At 38.6% G+C, this 25400-nt stretch overlaps 1 protein-coding gene across 1 annotated transcript in view; it reads right to left on the bottom strand.

Annotated features, from left to right (window-relative positions):
- Window positions 1-22880, bottom strand: part of KCNQ5 (potassium voltage-gated channel subfamily Q member 5) — a 680699-nt gene extending 657819 nt beyond the window's left edge. Inside the window, exon 1 of the mRNA XM_027852966.1 lies at window positions 22498-22880. Coding sequence (XP_027708767.1) covers window positions 22498-22880 — 383 coding nt within the window. The remainder of the gene's footprint in view (window positions 1-22497) is intronic.
- Between the last annotated feature and the right edge of the window lie 2520 nt (window positions 22881-25400).

The following is a 25400-nucleotide window of genomic DNA, read 5'->3' as shown; positions in this document are numbered from 1 at the left end:
TCAATAAATATTTATTATGTACTATTATCTGTGCATTTTTTATTATTATGTGCATTTAATTATGTCAACAGACACTTACTGTGGTTTTATTTCTACCATTAGATTATTGACTTCCTTGAAGTCAAGGACCATATTTTATTAGTTTTTGAGAAGCAACATAGCATAGTGGGATGGAAAGGTGATTTGAGAAGCAACATAGCATAGTGGGGTGGAAAGGTGACTTTGAAGCTAGGAAGACTTGAACTCACATCCTGCCTCTAACACACAATGACTGTGTAAAGGTGGGCAAGTCACTTCTTAGTGTCCCAGGAAATTCTCTAAGATTGTAAATTACAGAGAAGATATCACCCTGCATTGCTAGAGGAAGTTCCTCACCAGGAGCTCCCAACACCTGTGAAATCAGACGTTCAGCCCCTATCCCTATCTTTGCAGCCCTCACAGTACTTTGCACAACAGACTTCTTTTAGATGAACACATAAAACCCATGGTCAAAGATGACAAAATCACTAAATTTCAAAGTTAGAAGTTAGACTTCAGAACTTACTGTGACAACCAGTACCTGGAAAAGAATCTCTTCTACAACATATCTGACAGGGGTCACTCAGATTTTGTTTATAATAAGGTTTGTAATAAGGTCCATTCCACTTTAGAGTAACTCCCCCTAAAACTAAGCCATAATTTTTGTCCATGTAACTTTTACCCATTGTTCCTAGTTCTGATGCTAGGGCTAAGCAGGGCAAATCTATTTATTAACACACACAACAGCCCTTAAAATGCTTGAAGGCAGTTATGAAGAGAAGGGAAAGGAAGGGAAAGAAAGGGAAGGGAAGGGAAAGGAAGGGAAGGGAAGGGAAAGAGAGAGAAGGAAAGGGAAAGGAAGGGAAGGGAAAAGAAGGGAAGGGAAAATGAAAGAAGACAGAAGAAAATGGTCATTGATGAATTGATGAATTATATAGTCTCTGTGATTCTTGCTTTCTTTTCTCAATACTTACTAAATATGAGTATAAAAAGAAAAAAAATAGTAATAATAACATATTCCAGAATTTTGCTAGGTATCAAAGCCAAGCTCATTGGCCTATAGCTGCAGACTCTATTATGTTTTCTCATTTGAGAATCAGGATAGCATCTGCCCTTCTTTAGTTCTTCAGCCCTTCTCCATTTTTTTTTTTGAAGATCTTTCCAAAATCAATGATTGTTGGTTCAGGAATTAAATCTACCAGTTCTTTCAGTACTAAGGGATGTAATTTTTTCTGGTTCTGTTATTCAGCCAGGACATCTAGGTCTTCTCTATCCCCTTATGTACCTCGGGCATCAGCTTCCTATTAGCCGTTTTTTTATCTTTACTTCCCAGTCCAAAGATCATTTTTTTTCCTCTCCTGGCAGAGGGCAGATACAAAATAAGAGATGAAAAACTCTGTCTTCTCCCCATAGTCTTTTATCATCTTCCAATCCCTCCTGAGTAATGGTCCTATCTTGTCTTTTTTCCTCTGTGTCTTCTACAATTCTTGAATTGAAGCAAAGGTAGTCTTTGCTTGTAGAAGGTATTTGCTCTCTATCGAAAGCAGGGATTTCATTTTCTGTCTTAAAAGGAGAAGGGATTAAACCTCAAAGCTATCTCAGAAAAGAAGGTGATACTTTCAATCTTTTGTTTACCAAGGCAAATGAAGCACATGACATTTAAATCACTGGGAAGTGGAACAACTCCATTTCCACAAGTGAATCTTGGGCATGTACCTCCATACCCAGAATACAGGGCTCAGGGCTAGAACCAGAAGAGAAAGGAGACAAAGAAAATTGGGAGGATGCCATTTCTGCTGGGGGCCATGAAGACTCCAATCTCTGGCCACTTTGTTTTTCCAACTTAAATGAAATAAGAATCAAGCAGTTCTGATTTGTCTCTATTATCTATTATTATCATACTGCTCACCCTGAGTAACAGTTGTATACCTACTTTGATCCTCCTATTTTCCCCAATTTAGCTTAAATTTTTTTTAGCAAAGTAATATGAAGTGTTATTCAATTCCATTAGTCCTAAGACACAGCGAGTGCAGACCACATCATAATTGTCTTTTGTCAGCATAGACCTTATCATTTAGATAACCAAATGCTTTGCTGAAATTATTTTATTGCTGTTCATTAAGACAATCAATCCATTGTGATTACTTTTTCTTATTCAGTAACAGTGTGTTCAGGCTGTTTCTGTATTTTAAACACCTAAACATACTGAAGCAGTATAATAAATGTGAGATCAAAACACTCTCTAAAGCTACCCTCTGGATGATCAAAGGTTTTAAATTGTCTACTCACTAGGGAACCAAAGGCAGGTTGGTATACAATTGAGCTCTTAAGATAAAGGTGTATTTAAGGTGCTGCTAGTGTTTGTGGCAGTTAAAACAATCACCTCTCCAAACTATTCAGGAATAAAGCCTTGTAGCCTGCAAAAGCCTCCCCTGATCTTGGCTTCCTTATAAGTCCTGCTCCTAGCCCACACAATGGATATTGACTGACCTGAAGTGACTCTGGATCACGTCCATCTGTGGTGGAGCTTTACAGTGAATGAAAAAGAATATGACATCTCCATAAAATGGAAAGTCAAGAGATAGTTACACATAGATAGTTGTTGGTAAAACAATATGGTACTCTATACAATAAGCACTATGACTGGCTGACTGGATAGATGAAATATAGGGGAGTTCCTAACTTGCACTGAGTTTCTCTGGCCCACCATTTCTAAAATTAAATTTTTGCAAGTTAAAAGTTTGTGCCAAAGAAAGTACTCCTCAGTTTGGCAATTGGATTTGTACTAGAATCATATGTACAACTCAGGGACCCATACAATTCAGGCCCAAAGATCCATGTTGGTGTTCAGTCATTTAGTTGTGTCTGACTCTTTGTGACCCCATTAGGGTTGGTTTTTTTTTTTTTTTGGCAAAGATACTGGAGTGGTTTGACATTTCCTTCTGTAGTAGATTAAAGCAAATAAAAGTTAAGTGACCTTCCAGGGTCACACAACTAGTAAGTGTCTGGGGCCATATTTGAACCCAGGCCTTTCTGACTCCAGGCCCGGTGCTCTATTCACTGAGCCACCTAGATGCTTCCAAATGTTCCTGCTCTGGCAATATTAATGAAAGACTTTTCTAAATATACTATTGCCATAAAAAGCAGTTCATGAGATAGATGATAGATGGAGAGCAGATATATAGATAGATAAATAACAGACAGGTAGATGGATAGATGATAGGTAGGTAGACAGACAGACAGATAGACAGATAGGTGGAGGGTAGATAGCTAGATTGATAGATACAGACAGGAGAGAGGCCATTGAATTTCAGGTTTTATTTTGGTCACTTGCACCAACATTTTAGGAGCTTGCACTGCCTGACGTTTCTTGCCTACATACCATCTCTTAGCCACAAAAGACTTTCAGGGCTGGGTTTATCTTATCTGGCTGCTTCTGCCGGCAGCTGACTCTCTTGGCACCTGCTTCCTCAGAGCATATGAGCTTCCTGCCAAATCTGTTCAATTTGGCAGATTTAAATACAGCTGTTAGAGGTAGTTTATGTTTCTGGAGTTACTGGTTCACCTCGCCCTAATGGATTCACCATGTGTAATTACCAGGCTGGTGTCTGTGCATATTACTCTTGGAATTCTCATGTAAGGTCTATCAGTCCCTTGCTGAGCATTGCTTGCTCAGTAGAAGAGTCACTCAAGTAATGGACTACACATTGAACCCAGAGTTGAAAGACTTGGAATCAAGTCCCAGCACTGGAAATTATTAGATGTGTGTCCCTGGGAGAGTCAATTGCTTATTTATAAAAATATTTGCATGTAAGGTTACAGTGAAGAAAGTACTCCAAAAGCATGACTTGATACTATCTCTGTATTTTTCTGATAAAATTTCTAGTACTCAACAATAACTAATTCTCTGTTAATCATGACCATAGCTGCACCTGAATAAAAACTAGTGTGTCTTTTTCATTTGACTAGTGTGAAAAACATACACTTTAAATAATAAAACACTGAATCAGGAGTCAGAAAACCTTGAACGGTGTCCCAGCTCTATGATATAATAGATGTGTAAATATTTACAGGTTCTTCAATTCCTCTAAGTCTCAGTTCCTTTATCTGTAAAATGGAGATGACACATTTCTACTACCTACCTCACAGGTCTGTTGGGAGTTGTATTTTGTATACTATAAAACTGGAAGGGAGGTGGATTGGTGGATAGAATGTCGTGTCTAGAGTCAGGAAGACTCATCTTCCTGAGTTTAAATCCACTTAACCATGTTTGCCTTAGTTTCCTCATCTGTCAAATAAACTGGAAAAGGAAATGACAAACCACTCCAGTATCTTTGCCAAGAAAGTCTCAAATAGGGTTAACAAGAGTTGGACATTACTGAGATGACAACATATTATAAAACATTATATAAAAGTGAGTTATTAAATGTTTCAGTATAACAAAAGATCTTCAGTCTAAAGGATCATTTTGCTTAGTCTGAATAAGCCCAAATATATTTATAAGCCCAAAATAATTTTCTCATGGCTTTTCAGAACTTTTGAGAAATTCATCTTTTTGTATAAAGCAAAATCATTGAGATAATATTTTCTTTCTGCGAGGCAAGGTAAAAAAAAAACCTTTCATTTGATTTTGTGAGGATGAAGCTTATGAAAATAATTATGGGCAGAAAAGTATTAAATTAGCTTTACACAATATTTTTACTTGAAAATGAATCCATTGCTAATTTTTTATATAAAATACAATATGACACACACACACACACATATATATATAGTAGATGATGGCAAAATGTTAAATTGAAATAAATTTCTTCAACAGGAACTCAAGAAATGTAGGATCTAGTCTCTTCTCTGCCATTCAGTAGCCCTGTGACTATGAACAAATTAATTGCCTCTCTCTGGGCTTCAGTTTCCTCATGTACAAAATAATGTGGTTAGATTAGATGATCTCTAAGGTCTTTCCCAGTTGTACAAATTCTGATGCTAAATGTGTGAAAGTATTCATTAAAATTTATTGCAAATGTGTACACACACAATAAGCATATATCCAAGCTTCCCTTGTCCCTCAAAAAATATAATGACTTACTTTCTGAAAATATACTTTTCTTGAGCTTGTTCGAAAATTTAACTAAGTAGAAATTCCAGCTTAAAATTAATTTAATTTAAAATTCTAAGCATTTTATCAATATAAGACCAAAATGAAAATGCAATGGCAACCACACCAAAGCTGCTGATATCACAGATTCTAATGTTTGCACTGAAAATGTCCTAAAGTTTCCAGTTTTTCTCATTTACAAAACCACTTGACTACACTAGTAAAAATGTTATCATTTGTTAAATTAACCCATGACTTCTTTCCTTTCAGTAGCTAAGGGATATAGTAAGCTTTAAGGTACAAATTTTTAATTAGAAAAAAAGGCAAGTTAAACTTCTTGAAGCCATGATTAACAATTGCTGAAATTTCCAAATAATGTGGCAGGAGACATATTAGATAAGGAGACTTATTAGATAAACTTTGGGTTCTGTTCTGTTTCATCCCATTAGCTAGTAGTATGACCTTCTTTGGATATGTTTCTTTAACAGTCAAATGGCAACACTAATATGTGATCCAACTTTCCTCCCAGCATTGTTCAATATCAATCCTTCCTTAAAATTATTCCAAAGGGATATTTAGGCTATCCTTAAGAATTAAATCTAATTCTTCATTTAAAAAAATGCCTCTTTTGTCCCTCTCTTCCCTCTTCTCAACCTTCAGTGTTTTCCCCACTTTGACTATTCATGAGAAGGCATCAACACTTTTGAATTGTGAAAATTTTTCAGCCCCAGAGGAAACATTAAATCACTGCTTCAAGATGTCAATCTCAGCTCTCCTCTGTAATGACAGCTCATATCTATCTACTAAACCCTCCCTTTACTCTAATCCAGATAATTCCAATTCTTCAAATCTTTTTAAATTATTCAGGCTGTTCTAAGCAAATTAGATTCCCAATCTAGACTAAATTTCATGGTTTACTATGTTAATGCCTATCTCACTAACACCCAAGATTTCAACTGATGGCCCTTTTACTATGCAAATTCTCAGTTCTGAATTTACCTCTGTTCTTTGTTATTTCAATTTCTATTGAAAATAATCTTGGAAAAAGCCAGTATCAGGCAGAATTTGTCCAGTATCCATCCTGTTATTCATCTATTGTTGACTTACTAGCATACTCCCCATGACAACTTTTCTAAACTATTCTCCTTAAGCTCCTGACCAACTATCACATCTGTAAGATCATTCATCCTTCAGGTCCCTCAAGAGACCTTGCCATTTCTTTGTCCATTAACTACCAAAGTTTTAAAATGTATGGTACATATACCTTTCTTCTATTATCTTACCATCTCACTACTCATTCTTTCATAAATCTACAATTTAGCTTGTTCCATGACAACTATACTCAAAATGACCCATCAAAGGCAATTATCTACAAATGATAAAATCCAATGGCCTTTCTCAATGCTCACTCTGATTGCCTTCTGTGAAATATCAGTCATAAATGAACTTTCTTGAAATTCTTTCCTCCTATGGCCTCCATGAGTCTAGGAACACAGAATATAGATATTTTATTAATGTGGAAACTGAGGCTCAGCAACATTGGGTGGCTTGCACAGAGTCACAAGGAAAGGATTGCAGAACCAGAATTTGAACTCGACTTCTTTCCATTACATTATCCTGCTTCTTTCCACTCTATTAGTTTGACTTTAACTCTTCTGTTTCATTTACTGACTGTTCTTTCTCCTGTTCTCTAAAGGGTAGTTTATTAAAAACCTCAATTCTTGACTCTTTTGCTCTTTTCTTCTCTGTCTCTGTCTCTCTCTGAATCTGTCTTTGTCTCTCTGTTTCTGTCTCTCCACACTCTCAGCTTCAACTAAAATCTTTATTCTGACAATCTTTACGTTTCCAGCTCCCTCCTCTCTCCCAGAAGACAATCATTTTCTCCAAGTAGCCAATGGCCATTTCTGCTTTGATGTCTCATCATCCTACTCAGTGGTATATAAAATTAAATCCATCAACTTCCCCTCAAAATCATCCCCCACCCCACATATCCCTTTTTATGTCACTGATATAAATATTCTACTAGTTACTCATTCTCAAAAACTTTAGATACCCCATAAACTCCTTTGTCTCCCTTTCTCAGTACATTATTGGCTCTTTATTTATAATACGGCCTTTGCTTTGGCTTTTCTCTTACTTTTCTGTCATAGATCCCTTCCATTCTCTGTTCAAAATTACTACCCTTGTTCAAGCCTTCAACATCTTGTCTCTGGATTATATGCATTTATCTCCCTCTATAGTAATTGTAGATGACCTCAAAGAATCTTGTAATTTCAGAGTTGGTGGGGACTTTGGTGAGCATCAAGTTCAATCCATGCCTTAATAAGAATTCTCTACAGAAAACACCTGTCACATGGTCTTGCAGTCTTTGTCTAAAGAATTATAATGAGGGGGAATCCATCACCTTGCCAATTACACCTCTGGATAGCTCTAACTTTTAGGAATTTCTACTTTTATCAAGCTGAAATTTGCTTCTCTGAAACTTTGCCCTGATATCCCTAGTTCAGTTCTAACAAAGTAAATCTATCCTTTCTCCATATTTCAATTATTTGAAGATAGTTACCTGGCCCCTGGGCAATTAGGTGGCACAGTTGATAGACTGCTGAACTGGGGTCAGGAAGACTCACTTTGCTGAGTTCAAATCTGGCCTCAGACACTTACTAGCTCTGTGACCTGGCCAAGTCCTTAACATTGTATGCCTCAGTTATCTCATCTATAAAATGAGCTGGAGAAAGAAATGGCAAACCACTTCAGTTTCTTTGCCAAGAAAACCCCCAGACACAACTGAAAAACAACTAAACAACAACAACATCATGTCCCCATAAGCTTTCTCCCCTCTAAGGCTTAAATATCCTTATCCTCATATAACATGAAACTCAAGGAGTTTTACCATTTTGGTTATCTTGTTTTGAAGACCTTTCAGTACTGCATATTGCAGCTGGGTTATTCTTCCTAAAACATTGGTAGGGCACATGGCTTATCAGAATTTTATATCTACTCTTTAAGAAAATAATTGATACTACAATTACATGAATGTTGTGTTAAAAACAATACTATGGTCTTGAAGAGACAAATGAGATGATATTGTGCATGTATATGAGGGCTCTAAACAACTAACAGATACTTATTGTCCATGTGACCTAGGGCAAATCATTTAGCCTCTCTTGCTCAGTTTCCTCATCTGTAAAATAAGATAGTTGGACTTGATGATTTCTTAGGTCCATTCCAGCTCTAAATTTATAAACTTGCAAACATTTCTGGGATAGAAAGAATGTTGACATGATTGGGTTTTATTCCTGATCAGCATGGTCAACTCTGAACCAGAAGAAATCACAGTCCTCTCCAGGATGTTATGACAGACTACTTCTCTAGGTAGCCTTAATTCTTGAAATGTTAGGGGCATGGTCTTATAATTGCAACTAATTTTCATTATGTCAACAGGCAGAAGTCTTAGCAAAAGCATCACTGCTACTTCTTTACTTCTCCTAAAATACAAAAGGATTATCTGAAAAAAAATTGATTGTTATTTAAACACAGATAAGAGAATGCATTCAGAAAGTATTGAGACACCTTTCTCTGTCTTAAGACAATCTCCAACAGTTCTTTGTGGTAATAACAATTCATGTTTATCCTTTTTCTTTTATGTGCGCAGTTGTGTTCTAAATGGAAAACAGCCCCTTTTTTGTGTATTTTATTTTTCCAATTACATATAAAAGCAATTTTTAACATTCATTTTTTAAAATTTTGAGTTCCAAATTCTCTCCCTCCATTCCTTCTCTTTCAGCTCACTGAGCAGGCAAAAACTTGATATAGGTTATACACTTGCTGTCATGCAAAACACATTTCCATAATAGTCTGTTGTGAAAGAAAACACAGACCAAACAATACAAAACCAAAACCCAAAATAAAGAAAGTTAAAAAAAAAAGTGCTTCAATCTGCATTCAGATGCCATCAGTTCTTTCTTTGGAGATGAATAGCATTTTTCATAAGTCCTTTAGAATTATCTAGGATCATTGTATTGTTGATAATAGCTAAGTCATTCATGATTGATCATCATACAGTATTGATATTACTATGTACAATGTTCTGGTTCTGCTCATTTCACTTTGCATCAGTTCATGTAAGTCTTTCTGCTTTTCATTTCTTATAGTGTAATAGTTTTACATCACAATCATATACCACAACTTCTTCAGTCATTCCCCAGTTGGTGGGCATCTCAGTTTCCAAGTGTTTGTCACCACAAAAAGAGCTACTAAAAATATTTTTGTACATATACGTCCTCTTCCCCCTTTTTTCCCCTAATCTCTCTGGGATACAGACCAAGTAGTGGTATTGCTGGGTTAAAGGGTATACATGATTTATATCCCTTTGGGCATAGTTTCAAATTGCTCTCCAGAATGGTTAGATTGGTTCACAACTCCAATAACAGTGCTCCCATTTTTTCCATATCCTCACCATTTGTCATTTTCCTTTTCAGTCATATTAGCCAATCTGATAGGTGTGAGGGGGTTCCTCAGAGTTGTTTTCTCTAATAAACACTGATTTAGAGCATTTTTTCATATGGCTATATGATTTCTTCATTTGAATTTTGATTTTTGCATCTGAAAACTGCCTGTTCATATCCTTTGACCATTTATCAATTGGGGAATGGCTCTTATTTTTATAAATTTCACTTAGTACTATATTCAGTATATATTTGAGAAATGAGGACTTTATCAGAGAAACTTGCTATAATTTTTTCACAGTTGTGATTACTGTACATTTCCCTCTATCCTATTTTCCCTGTTTTTCCTTTCTCTCTCTCTCTCTCTCCTCCCCACCCCCTCCCCTGCTTTCACCCTGTCTCTCACAAAAAGTATTTTGCTTCTCGCTGCCTCCCCCAATTCACCTTTCCTTCTATCATACCCAACTGAGTGTGTATGTTATTCCCTCCTTGAGCCAGTTCCAGTGACAGTAAGGTTCAAGCATTGTCCACCACCCCCACTCTTCATCTGCCCCTCCACCATAAAAGCTCCTCTGCTCCCCTTTTATGTGAGATAATTTATCCTGTTCTACTTCTCCCTTTCCTCAAACATCTCCTTTTAAAATGTCATGTATATTTTACATATATATATATACACATACATATACATACACACATATGTGTGTGTGTGTATATATATATACATATATACATACATACATATATATATATGCTGGAGAAAAACCAATTTTCTCTTATCACAAGTGATATTCTACTTAGGGCAGCAGGGAAGTGTTCAGAGCATTTTTTAGACCTGGTCCCAAGATTTTCCTAAATAAATGCTGACCACTACCCCCACTCCTCCAGTCATTAAAAGGAAAACAAAACAACAACAACAAAAATAAAACAGAAATGAAACTCCTTCATTGATGGTATAAGGAAACTGGAATTCCTTACCCCTCAGTGGTTGTCCTGCCGGAGGTCAATGTTGAATTAAAGAGTAGAAAGCATTAAATTAAATTAGATTGCAACTGCCACTTACACCAGGTAGCCTCAGGGCATGCTTATGGTTTTAAGTGTTAATGCATTATTAGTTCCCTCTAGGAGGTTCCTTTAGAGGGAGGAACACATAAGATTACAAATGATGCCTGGTGATAAAATGGAGAAATACTGCTCCTGAAAGCTAGATGTGGGAAGGAAAAAGTAAAAGTTACAGAAGAGGACTGGATTGGTAAAACTGGGAGCACCACAATGAATGGAAAAGAAAGATAAAGGAATAAATGAATGAGGGAAAATATTAAAAATACAGATAAACTGAAACTTAAGGGAAGAAAAGAGAAAGGCAGACAAATATTATTCAGAACAATCCAAAAGATCTCTCAATATGATTCATTTTGCAAGGCTGGGAGAAGTATCAGTATACAGTTCCTATATTCTGCTCTTACCGTACTAAAATAAAGCAGTCAATGCTGATTTGAATGAGCTGTTGATGTAATGCAATGAAAATATAAATTATTATTCTAAAGTTGGACAACAAATAATGTTAGTGGGTCATCACAGCATTTTAAGTCTACAATTTAAATGAGGGGGACATTCACTGGTCATATTTGCAAAAATGTTAAGCTGTTAAAATAGCTTCTTGTTAATAATGTGCAGAACTGAAATGAAGTACTGAAACAAAATAAAGAATATATACTGATTTTAACTAAAGTGCTTTTTGTGCTAAAATACTTTTATGATACATGACTTTTCTTGAGAGAACCTGAAATCTAGCTGGCAAAATAAGGCTTAGGTACATGAAACAATTGTAGGATAAGGTAAGGCAGAATACAACAAAATGGGAAAATGTATAGTACAGATATTAAATATAGAAGTCAAGAAGAGGAAGAGATTAGCACAATTCAGAAGTTGGAACATGAGCAGGTCCTTAGATAAAGGGCATGACAAAGATAAGAAAAGAGAGGAATGACTGCAAGTTTCCCACAGCTTCTGGAACCTGATGGACAATAATACAGAATGGGATTTGAGCTTAACATAATGTACTTGGGGAAACAGGGGTAAAAGGCAAATACAAGTGGAATACAAAGCATTTATAGGCAAGAACAGTGTGTGTGTGGGGAAAGCCCATTTCTTTTTCCAGTGACTATTCCAAACTTTTTCCTCTCACCTCAATACCTGAACTGCAATCCATCCACACTATTATATATGACATAGTCACCTAATTCACTGGGAAAACTAATTCCATACACTGAGTGTTCCCTCAACTCATGACTTCTACCACTGCTTAAAACTCCTCAGTTTCATTACTTCTTTCTACTTCCCTACCTGCCTTAGGAGAAGAGGTACTCAGCTCCTGGCTAAGGTTGACTCTTCTCCCTATACTTTTCATCTTATCTAACCTATAACATATTCCAGAATCTTGCTCCAGAAATCCTTTTTCTCATGCAGCTTTAGTTTTTCAGTCTCTACTTGTTCCTTCTTCTATGCCTACAAGTATATATTATTCTCCCAACTGCCAATTTAAAAAAAAAAATCCTGCTTCTGACTCTTCTACTCCCCCTAGCTAGCATACTTCTTATTCCCCACATAAGCTTTGGGTGAGTCATCAACCTCTGTTGGCCTCAATAAAATGAAAGAGTTGAACTAGAACACACTCAGATACAAACGGATCCCTACACTGCATATTGACTTAGAAAACCACAAATTAACATTATCTATATTTTTATTTATTTTGTTAAACACTTCTCAATTACATTTTAATCTGATTTAGCCTGCATTCAAAAGTTTTATAGCCATGATTTGAAACCCCTGGACTAGATGACTTCTGAGTTCCTTTTCAGCTCTAAATATAGGATCTTGTGAATCTATATTTCACCTCTTTTTCAAAGACAATTTTCTTTCATCTTTAAAAAAAATTATCATACCAGATCCTTATACTTTCTCATCACAAACTTTCTCTGCAACTTCTTGAAGTCTTACTTTGGTCCCATTAATATTGAAACTGCTCTCTCAAAGATTACCAGTGACCCAATAATTATTCAATCCAAAGGACTTATCTCAGTCTTCACTCTCCTTAATTTTTGAATCATCTGATACGGTTGACTCCCCTTCCTAATGAGTAGAGTTTACTCCAACCTTGTGGTTTCTATAACATCACCTTATTACCAATTGTATCACTATGTCTTCCATTATGTTTTAATTTTTGATTTATTAAAATACCATATGCTTCACTTGTTTCAGTTATATAAATTAATGAATCTATCCTAATTCTCAGATACTGTTTAAATGTTCCATTCAATTCAACACACATTTAGTGAACACTCCCATTATGTGTGAGAGGAGAAGTAGGATTGTATAATGGATAGCTGTGTGTGTGGTTTGTCCTATTTTTTTTTTTTTTGCTAGGCAATGGGGTTAAGTGACTTGCCCAGAGTCACACAGCTAGCAAGTGTTATGTGTCTGAGGCCGGATTTGAACTCAGGTCCTCCTGAATCCAGGGCCAGTGCTCTATCCACTGTGCCACCTAGCTGCCCCTTGTCCTTTGTTCTTGAAGAGGACCGTGACATCAGAAAGATGATGCCATGACTTGCAAGTCAATTGGATTTAAGTGAGGGAGGTTGTGCAAAGTTACCAATCTCACTTTCTCCTCTGGAACAATCTGAGTCCAGTGGCCAGATATAGTTCAGGACAACTGGAGATGGCCCAGGATGCAGGGATAGTGTCAGATCATGAAGACCTGGGTTCAAGTAAATCTTGCCTCTAACAAATGTTTGCTGTGTGAAAAGACCAAAAGACATCTTCTCAGTCCTGTTCATACTACACTTTAAGTAGGCTAAGTTATAGAAGAGTGATTGATTTGTATTGGTAAAAGGAGTTTTGACACCAGGAGCTGTTTACATCAATGAAATAGATCATAGATCCATCTCCCTAAACTAATGAGGTCCCCTTCCCCTCCCCTCAAAAGTACAGGTATCATGAATACAAATAAAACAAAAAATGGGGGCAGCTAGGTGGCGCAGTGGATAGAGCACTGGCCCTGGATTCAGGAGGACCTGAGTTCAAATCCAGCCTCAGACACATAACGCTTACTAGCGCTGTGACCCTGGGCAAGTCACTTAACACCACTGCCTAGCCAAAAACAAAAAAACAAAACAAAACAAAAAATAAAATAGTTCCTTCCCTCAAGGAGCTTACATTGGACTCAATATTATGCAACATTAGTTACGTCACATTAAATTCTGAAGTAAGTAGGCCAAGTGTCATTTTTAATAGCTTCAAAAAGATAATAAGGAAAAGATATTTTGGCACATCTTAAATTAAATAATGAGACAAATTCAGATTGGTTTTGTAATGTGTTTTTATAGACCAGAAAGGCATAGAATATGATTAATAATACTTTATATTATCCTAAGAAATGAAATCCCTAGAAGATAAAAGGTGAAAAGGCCCGCCTCACTTTCCTGGATTCTCCCCTAGTTCAGACCAATACCATACACATTCAAATTATTCATTTGTCTTCATGTTTGATTAAACGTGATGAACAGTATATATTATATTTTCTTGCATAGCACTCAACACATAACCATTAAAAACAAACATAAATTATTTTTAAGGTGGGGGTGATTAGGCAATATGATTCTTTGTTATAAACAAGTTTTAACTTTGGAATAACAAGTAGAATTTATATATAGAATACAATGAAGCTTGCTACCCATCTCCTGCCTAAGAGGTTTCAGGATGCAGAACAAGGCATAAATCTTTAGGACATAGCCAATATGGTCATTTGTTTTGCTTAACTATGCTTATTTGTTACAAAGGTTTTGTTTTTCTTTTGTCCAGTGGGCATCAGAGAGCCCTGAGGGAGAGAAAATAGACTTTTGATCATTGAAAAAACTTTAATGAGAGTTAATGAGAATCAATGAATTTCAGTTAAGAGGAATCTCAAAGGCTATCTAATCCAATCCAGACATGGCCCCCAAATTCCCCTTACTACAACATATACCAAAGGTCATTCAACTTTCACTTTAATGTTGAGCGTGTCCTCACTGCCCTCTGAAATGGTTTATTCCACTTCCTAAATGTTACCTTGACTGGAGGTGGGGTACAATTGTAAATTTTATTCTTCCCTGGTTAGTTGGAGAGTACAATCAATTCATCTCCAAGAGATTATGAGGAAAAAAGATTCTCTCACACGAAAACATGAGCAGTTAACAAGATAGGGTTGGCCTAGACCAAAGTATCATTCATTAAAAGAAAACTACTAGATAACCACAAATCTAGGTAGCCAGAGATCAAAGACTAGTCAAGCACTGAGAATTCAGATGAACAGGATCCAAAGTATAGGAGGCTGAGAGGGTTGGCAAAAGCACCAAACATTTGCAGGGTTGGTAAATTATGATACTGACAGTCTTTCTCTGTTTCTGTCTCTCTTTGTGTCTCTATGTCCCTCTGTCTCTGTGTCTTTCTGTCTCTGTCTCTCTATCTCTACCTCTCTCCGTCTCTGTCTCTGTCTCTTTCTGTTTCTGTCCCTCTATCACAACATTCTCTACTACCTACCAGGCATGAATGGCCCTGGTGCACAGGTGATGATAACAGTCTGTAAGTAAATCCTATCTCAGATTAACATGCAGCAGAGATGCTAGGATCACATCCCAAATGATTAAAATGAAAACTCTGAAACTCTGATTTTGGAACTATGTGCTAAAAAGAATTGTCACATGTCACATCATGAGCTTAAACTTAAATATTCTTTGAAATATAAAATGATCAAGTTCCATACTTCCTGATATATGACTTTAGGATACTTTAAAAAATCTTCAGCTTACATGTGCTATTTGTCTTACATTATAGCTGATACAGTTAAAAAAAAAACAACTTAAAAAGTCCACTTGGATGCAAAAACCTCTTTCTGCCAAAGGACAGGAGCACAGAGTTCAAACAGATTTTTAAATTGAAAGCAGCATAGGGCTCTAGGTTGGGAGTCAGGAAGACTTGAGGTCAGGTGGTTACCTCTACTATGTACTGGTCCTGTGACTCTGGGCAAATCAATTAATCCTTCAGTATTCTGGGTGCTTCTAAGACTTTGAGTTGCAGAAAAGGTACCAGCTTACATTGGTAATGAGACTTTCCTTAACCAGGAGTTGCCTATCTACCAGTGATATCACAAATTTCATCCCTCTCTCTAATTATTTTTACCTAAACGTCAAAACTGAAGACCACTGAAACTCTCTATAACTTTTATTTATTTACTTATTTAGGGTGAAATGCTGGTGTGTAGTCCTCCAAATCATCTAAAATATCAAGAATTATAAAATAATTTTACTTATTTTGAAAAACTGCACTCATTATGACAATCTGTGCTCCAGTTAGCAACCCAATAAAACTACACATGTAGGTTTCTTGTAAACAATTGAAGACCTAGGAAATTAAAATAGAAACACCCACAAATCATAAAACAGAACGGTTAGTGGTTGCTATATTACAAGGGGGTTTCAAGTTGCTTCGTGCCTCTGTGCTAAAAGATACTCTGTTGGCATTTTCACTTGCCAAAATAGCCATTTGCAATTAAAAATTAAAATTGGCACTTCTTCTTTGCAAGCAATTATCTAAAGGCAGCTGGCTGTCTTCCTTGTTTACAAGTGCTCTAGTGTCATGACTTCATTCTATTCGGAAAATTGCTTTCCTTGAGTTTTATATTATTGACAATTTTCCCAACATTATCAGCTCCTCATTTTTTAACACTTTTCAATATGTTCTAAGTCCAACAGGATACTCTTGAACTATACTTGCAAGTGGAAACTGACCAAATAGCTGGTTTTAAAATACCTCATATTGCTTCTCAGATAAAGGTCTCATCTCAAATATATAAAGAACTTTGTCAAATTTATAAGAATATGAGTCATTCCCCAATTGATAAATAGTCAAAAGATATGAACAGGCAGTTTTTCAATGAAATCAAAATTATATATAGTCATATGAAAAAATGTTCAACTCACAATTGATTGCAGAAAATTAAATTAAATGCAATTAATTAAATTAATTCAAATTAACACAACTTTGAGATATCATCTTACAGCTGTCATATTGGCTAAAATGATAGAAGGGGAAAGCGACAAATGTTGGAGAGGATGTGGAAAAATTGGGACACTAATTCACTGTTTGTGGAACTGCGTACTCCAGCCATTTTGAAAGAGCAATGTGGAGTTATGCCCAAAGAGTTAGAAAACTGTGTATACCCCTTGACCTAGCAATACCACAATTAAGTCTGTTTTCCAAGGTGATTAGGGAAAAAAGAGAAGAACTTATATATTCTAAAATATTTATAGTAGCTGTCTTCATGGTGGCAATGAACTGGAAATTGAGGAGATCAACAGGGGAATGCCTAAACAAGTTGTAGTATATGGTTATGATGGAATACTACTGTGCTATAAGAAATGATGAACTGATTGATTTTAGAAAAACATAGAAAGACTTGCATGAAATGATGAAGAGTGAAATGAGCCGAACCAAGAGAATGTTATACACAGTAATAGCAAAATTGTTCTAAGATAAATTTTGAATAACTAAGTCATTTTGTGTATTATAAATTTTATTTGGATATCAACTGCAAAGGACCTCGGAAGGAAGATGCTATCCACATCCGGAGAAAGAACTGATAAATAGAAGTATATATAGTATGGTTTTACATACATATGTACATATTAGTGTCTCACGGTAGCCTTCTCTAGGTTGGGGTGGGGAAAGAGGGAGAAAAAATAAAAAATGCACAGCAAAGAACAAAAGAAAACTTAAAAGGAAGCACAGAAAAGCAGTGTAGCTTTGAAAACAATGTCTAGTATTTACTACATAGTTTTTCAAAAAAAAGTAAACAGCTTAAAATGGAAATTCAATGAAATTGAATCCTCTTTTTATGTTACACTGTGTATATGAGAATGAGTTGGGTTTTTTTGGCCTTTTTGTATTTAAGTTCAAAATGAATAAATAAAGTAAAATAATACATATTACTATATGTACAAAGTAAAAAGAATGGCATTCTAAATATTAAGGTGGTAAGTGATTTTTGCTAAGGGCACAGAATTGACAAAATGCAAATATTATAAATCTAGCACTTAGCACAGTTCCTGGCACGTGGTAAGCACTTAATAAATGCTAGCTGGCTCACTGAAAATGCAAATTAATAAATGTCCAAAGAAGCAAATGATCTTGAAACGACATAACTAATAATATATTAAGTCGGTAATTAAGCACACCCTCCAGAGTAGGCACCAATCAACTACACCTTTATCAAGCACACAGCTCTGGTACCTTACTTTTGGGATGTATGAGAGAAAGTGGGAGAGCAGAGACAACCCAGATTATGCCACATATAACACCTCATGTTTATGTACTAGTTTACACTTTTCAAAGAACTTTCATATATATATAATACATATATATGATATACACACACACATATCTTTCTCATTTTACCTTTCTTATAGATGTTAGTAGGCAAGGTTGGGTAGAAAGAGTTCAGGATTTGGAATTAGATGACCTGGGACTGATTCTGGAGTAGCTACTTAACTATCTGTGTGATGGTACAAGTGAGTATTATATTTTTCATCTGTACATTTGGAATAATAATGCAGGGAAGGGAATGAACATCTATGCCAGGCACTTTGCTAAGTACTTTACAAATATTATCTCATTTGATCCTCATAGGTGGATACTGTTATCCACCTGTGGATACTGTTATCTTTATTTTACATTTGAGGAAACTGAGGCAAATAGAGGTTAATTGACTTACCCAGAGTCACACATCTAGTAAGTGTCTGAGGCTGAATTTGAATTCAGGTCTTCCTGACTCCATGTCCAGTGCTCTATCCACTGTACTACCTAGCTGACTACTGAAGTAGTTTATAAACAGTAAAGTGTTCCAAACATGGGATATTTTTTGATGTCATTATATGTTATTAGTCTCATTTCTCAGAAGAGGAAAATAAAGCACAAAGAGAGTAAAGTACTTGCCCAAGGTGACAAATCAAATTGGCAGTAGAGTTTAGACCTGGGTATCCTGTTTCCTAGCCTTCTACTTTTTCCCCTATAAAGAAATGATCTTTCTCTTCAACCTAAGAACCTGTGAAACTCAAACATTTCTATGCATATTGACTTTAGAAAATACATAACACTCACTATGATAGTTCTCTGTCCTTAGCTTATAATCAGGTTGGTTTTCTCCAAAGCATAGATTATAGGATCAGAATCTAACTATCTAAGTTAAGATACAATAGCATATAGGTTTAACACAGTAACAAATGGTGATTTACCTGTATCTACAACATATTTTTTTTCCCCTGTAATTCTTCAAACATACCCACACCCACACACAAACATATGTATGGGTCACCTTCATGTTTTCTTTTACTAACAACTTTCTTCTTAAAGGCATAAGAAGAAAAAGAGGAGGGGATGAAAAGCATTCAGAAAAATATATAACTTCATATTTGTATCACTCCCCTAAAAGACAGAGAGATCCAAAGGCAGATATACCTGCCTTTTAAAATACCAGGTAGACAGCTATTTAACAAAACACAGAAACAAAGAAAAAAAACAGTGGTTAAGTGACACAGTGATAAAAGAGCTACTATCAGTCTGCAGAAAAACCTGGGTTCTTCTGTCCTTACACATACTGGCTGTGTGACCACGAACAAGTCACGACCTCTCAGTGCTCTGGGGCTAGGCAACTAAGGTTATTTAGTATCCCAGAAGGTGCAAGCCAACATTGGTAGAGGGAGTTTCCTCATCCCAGGAGTTTGCTTTACCAATGAAATCACAGGTCTAATTTCTATCGATATCCCTTAATAAAGTTGAGAGATACAAGAAAAAATCATCCTTAACAGCACCTAACAAATATAAAAAAACATACATTTGAATATTTCCTCCATTTCCTTCACTCAGTCTCATCACTACTAACTATATCTACCCCCAAGTCATTCTCCATCATCTTCATTTCCCCAAGAGTGTGCACCAATGGAAAAGAACTACGGAGTCTTTTGAATTCTCTAGGAGTCCTTGGCTTTAATGTTTCTTAACAAGAACCTGTAGATGCTATTTTTATACCATCACAATGATTTAATAACAACTTATACCTACTTAATAGGAATCTTCCTCTACACAAAGCATAACTTTAGACGTGCCTTCCTTGTTTCTTGGCAGTGAAAATGTTGGTCTGCTAAGTAAATCTATCCCTAAAGTACCTCATTAATCACCATATACTTGTTCTTGGCAAAATACATGCTACAAAAACTGTTATTAAAGTAGGATTTGGGGATTCCCAGGCTGGCAGGTCATGTTATTATTTAGTCACACTTTTCTAGAAATCATTTTCTTACAAAGTCCATTATTATTAATAAAATTATCAGAGGTGCTGTTCCAACCAACTATGCCTTCATTAGCTTTTTGAGAAATCTGTTATCTTCCAGGCTATTTGAATTGATAACTGGTAAAGGTCAAGATAACACTTTTGCATAGGACCTTCTGAAGCTTCCCACAACTTTCCCATAGGAGGGGAAAAGAAAGAGTAATTCTTTTTTTTTTTTTTTTTTTTTGTTAGTGTGGATCTAGCACCCCTTTCTAATTCCTTAGGAACTGCAGCATACTCTCAAAATGCACAGGGAAAACTTCATTCTAGCTATACTGATGTCTACAGAGTTCTTTTCCCACCTATTGCTATCACTAAAAGATATCTTTGGGTTCATTCATGATGAACCTATTATTGTTTTTAAGAAAATTAACAAAACTATTTTGAAATTAATGGGGAATGAATGGTTGCTTTAAATAAGAGTGAAGCTTCAAAAAGTTATTGTAAAGGAGATAATATGATGTAGGACAACACTTAGAAATACAATGGACATATTATAATCTTAGCAGTTGCAAATATTCTCCCCATATTCAATAGTTTACCTTGAAATTCATAAACCTGTAAAATATTGTTTTTTTTTAATTAAGAAGCAACTACAGAATATTCAGAGTGTATTACTGCTAAATATTATGCTAATACATACAATGAATTTACTAGGATCTGTAATGTTATTAAGTGTTTACCAACTTACGTTGAACACCAAAAACACAACTAATATGTCCATTATTTAAAGTAAAACATTTCTAGAAACATGTGAATATATTGCAATTTAAAGACCATTCGAAATGATCACTTGTGCTTTTTGTTGTAATTATGATGCAACAACTTTCTTCTTGGAAGGTATAAAGGATAACAAGTGAAGTTGGTGGAGGTAAGCTAAACAAGACTTGGGTCTAGTCCAATCTTGGACTATAAAAAATTGTCACACTCCAGAGTCCCACAGAGTGCAGAGCTCCACCTGGTCAAACTCATGAATCACATACTAATTCAGCTTCTACCTTCTTATTGGAAAAATGTTTCAGGCTAGTATGCCAATGCCCCAATAATAGTGAGAGCTATGTTTGGATGAAAATATTTGGGAAGCACTTCCCTTAGACAGTACATACAAAAATCCAGGCAAGCAACCTTTCAAAGAAAGATTCAAGAGGGCATAAGCAATGCATTGATAACTTTCTCTACAAGCATCTCTTTGTAAAACTGATTTATAATTTCATTTGGAAGTGGGGAAAAGGCAGGAAAGGTGAGCTTTCTGCAGCAATATTAAAATGGCCAGATACACAAAACTGCAGTAGGAAAAGGACTGAAAGGATGAATGGACCTTGTGGGGAAAACAGTAGTAAACCAGTGGAAGGTTTTAAATGCCTAAGGGAAAAGTCAACATTTGCTTCTAATCATTTTCTCATTAAGCATTCACTGCTAGCTGGTGAGGGTTTTGCTTAAACACACACACTTTTTATTGACTTAGAGCCAGGATGGTGCTGCTGGAAACAACTCCTGCCTGATCCCTTGCCCAAGCGTCTGAAGCAGCTCATGCCACTTCAGGAAGCATCTTATTAATATCAGATTTGGAGAAAACTGAGCCCCCCAACGCAGATCTCTTCTATTATAAGGCTTGCGCATATTCCACGTTCTAACATCACCACTACACCCAGTCACAGTAGCTAGAAGGCCAATTTTAGTCTTATTATTATTATTGTTATTATTATTATTATTATTTCCGATTAGGCAGCTTCTCCCCAAACTTTGGCTAACTTCTCTCTGCCAGTTAACAGGCTGTATGTCCCAACACATTTGTTGTCCTGGAGAGGTGGTGAAGTCAGCTTCCGGGCTAGACTAAAGTCGAGCAGCTTTTCTCCCTTAAATACCAGCTTTTCCTTATTGAGCTTGAATGATTACTACTGAGGTTCTAAGTCTTCTGTTTCCTACATCTCTGACACTTCCTCTCTCTCTTCCACCCACCTCTAGCCCTCTCTCTCACTGCCCAGCAATCCCTCAAGCCTTCTCTCTCCAACTCCAGCTTTCAGGTCATTGGGCTTGGTTCCCTACCTTATTGAAGAGTTTCCGTTTTAGCAGCACCAAACCCTCCTACCCCCGACTTACTCACTACCTGCCTCTCACACATCCTGTCCAGCAGATGCTGAGAAGAGAAGCACAAATACTGCCTGGCATGAGAACGGGGCAAGTACAGGAGTATAAAGAACCTAGGGTCAGAGTGAGGGGGAAGCGAGTGTGTGAGTGTGAGTGTGTGTGTGTGTGTGTGTGTGTATGTGTGTGTGTGTATGTGTAAGGGTGTGAGAAAAACAGGTCCAGGGTTCTTGGATGGAGGCGCGGGCAGCAGGAGGGGGAGAGCGCGCTTCCCAGGGCGCGGGGCACATGGCCACATGCACTCCCGGAGCAGTAGTGTGTGCAGAGGAGGCACGACGCGGGTGCCACCCACAGCACGGCACTGCACTGCAAGGCTCCCCGCGCCCGCCGCCTGCTGGCAGCGCAGCCCGCGGCGGCATGCCTCGGGGGATACTCACACGAACGCGTGGTAGATGAACGCCCACCCTCGGGGTCTCTCCAGTACGTTGTACAGATAATTCTGCAGCCGCCGATACTTGACGTTCCTCCGGCAGCTCTGGCTACTGTTGTAAGCCAGCGGCTTCCCCAGCAGGCTCATCCGGGCTCCGTGCTTCGCCCGGCGGTTCTCTCTAAAGCCGCCGCCGCCGCCGAGCGCGCCGGCGCTGGTGCCCAACAGCAGCAAGCCGTCCCCGCGGGCAGCCGAGTTCAGGAGCACGCGGCCCCGGCCCGCCTCCACATCCTTCATACCCGTAGCCAGGCGCCCCCCGCCCGCCGCCGCGCTGCTCTTCAGCCAGAGCCCGGCGGAGCCGCCCTCATCTCCTCCCCCGTGGTTGCGGGGCATGGCATCACCACGGGCGCGGGGAGGGGGGCGCCAGTGGCGGGGGAAAAGGTCTCATGCGAGCGGGACGGCGTGGATGGAGCCCCCGGCTGCCCGCCTGCCCGACCGCCGCGGCCTGGGGGCGGGGAAGCAGCCAGCCAACAAACCTCCTAGGGTCAGGGGGTGGGGAGGGAGGGCGAGCCAAGGAGGAAGAGGAAGAAAGTGTCAATCGCTCCCAGGTCTGGGGGGCCACACACGATCAGTCTGGACCTGGTCTTTGTGCCTGTCACTTTGAGGGTTCTTGAGGATTTGGGGCTTTTTTCTTTTCTTTCATAATCCTGTCGCCTCCCCTAACTGCCTCCAGAGAGGGAGGGAAGAAACCCAGGGCTCCCGAAATGCAGGAACTGGCACGCACAGACGAGCGGGAGAGTACACTGACCCCGGTAGCGTCCCCACCAGTTATCCTAGATTGGGTCTTGGGCCAAGCACTCGACTCTGGAGGTTGACCCCGTACCCAGTGGTGTGCTCCTTCGATTGATTTGTGTGGGTGCTCCCAGAAGAGACAGAGGCAGGACCAAACAGGAGGCTGATGGGGAAGGTCTTCTGCCTCCCTCAGCCGCTCTGTGCCTCAAGCTAGGGAACTAGGCAACAGTAAAGGTCCGTGTGCTCGACGTGCTTCTGCTGGCTACGCAGCGCAGCCGGATATGTCCATCTTTAGGATAAAGGCTTGAGCGTGAAAAGCCCTGCCCTGCCCTACCCCAGGCCAGCCTACTCAGGTACTGAGCACAGACCTGGAGCTACTGGTGAGAAATAAAGGAAAGGTTGATGCGAGAAGGGCTGCTGTCCAAATGTGGGATTCCCCTCGAAGCCCATAGAGCTAGCTCCCCGCCGCCCTCCGCCCCTAAGCTTTTCAAAAAGAAAGAGAGGAAGCTACGCAAAACCAAGCGCGGTACAGAGCGCACATCCACCCGGCATCTCCCCTGCGCTGTTTCTCTAAGCCCTGGTACGTTGTTACTTTGTAGCTAAAAAGAAAACCACACAGCCGGGCAAGAAACTATCCATCCATCTCAGACTGGGCGGGGGAGGAAAACTCCAAAGTGGTCCCGTCGGAGATGAAGAACCTCTGGCAATGACAACGAAGATAAGAGCTCCTGGTCACCAGAACCCAGGTTTCTCACGTCAAGAAATTTCCATTTAAGTCTCAGAAAGTCCTAAAAGCCTGCCAAGTCGGCAGTGGCGGCAGCAGCAGCCGAGGCTCCTGGGTCTGGGAGAAAGATCTGGGAGATTTAGGAGAACACGCACTTTCTCTTCTCTGCAGATGAGGCTCTAGCTTCTTGGATTCTCCCCCTCCCCCAGTCTGTGTATTGTTGAACTATTTATACATTGAGAAACATGTTGCAAGGAGGGATTTACTGGATCGCCCCGTACGCATTCACTTAGACTCCGAAATCCCTCCCCCACTCTCCAGGTTGCGCGGAGATCCTCCTTTTCTCTGTTCCCAGAACTCCCCCGCCCTTCAGGTTCTGAGAGCAGCTTTGAGAACGAGTTTATCTATAGTCTTTCCTCTAATATACACATATATACCATTACGAACAGTATAGAAGCTGTACCAAAGGAAAGTCTTCTTCCTCAGTCTTGGGAACTTCCTCCAACTGCAAGAAAAATAATCTCCAAGTGAAGCTGACAGGAGACTCTCGGTTCCAATGGAATGGGGAGGGGAGGGCAGAGAGAGCGTTCTCTAGCTCTAAGATAGCTATGTCTCCTCCAAAAATGTAAAGGTTAGAGAAGCTAGAGGCACAATTCTGCACTCTGTCCCCTTGCCTCCGATGAGACAAGCGTCAATACACACTCAGCTGCACAGACCCACTCCAGCCATGCCGGCTTGCCCAGTGGGGTAGAGCTTCCCTTTACCTCTTGTCTTATGTATTGTTGGGGCCGCTGTGACAAAGCCCGGAATGAAGACTGACCCAGCATTGGGTACTTTTGTCTCCAGTCCTGAGTCTCTCAACTCAGGTTTTTCCCTCAGCCCTCCTCTTTCCGCAGCCTCTTAGCTCCAACCCCACATCACACTCTCAGAGCAGCACAGTTCGGGTGGCAGGGATGCCACGTGACTCCGCTGAACACCAACACTCAGAGACACTTTTTCCTCTAAAATACAGAACACCCACACGCCGAGGAGGTGCTCAGGAAACTGACTAGTGCCCTGATATTGAAGGTAGATGTAGAAGGAAATGGAGGTAGGGGTGGCGGTGCACAATGCTGGTGTCCTAATATTATAGCGGAAGCATTTTCCCATATTTAGACCCCCATTTCAGGACCTGTATAGGAAACTTGGGAGTGATATGTCAGAAACTTAAAATGACTCCTGTATGCGCTTAAATTCTGTGGGCTCGTTCTTTTCTGCACTTAACTTAAAAAGAAAAAGAAAAAAAAACCCAAAAAACAAACAAAAAAAAAAACCCCAACACTTCCTCTTAACCCCAAACCGTTTTACTCCTCAGACTTCATCTGTGAATGAAGAACTCGGCTATCTTCTTCTAGGAC

This window comes from Vombatus ursinus, unplaced genomic scaffold (genome assembly GCF_900497805.2).
Source record: "Vombatus ursinus unplaced genomic scaffold, bare-nosed wombat genome assembly UNPS02009835.1, whole genome shotgun sequence".
Taxonomy (NCBI): Eukaryota; Metazoa; Chordata; class Mammalia; order Diprotodontia; family Vombatidae; genus Vombatus; species Vombatus ursinus.
Note: the sequence above shows the minus strand (reverse complement) of the source record. Positions and strands in the feature narration are given on the sequence as shown.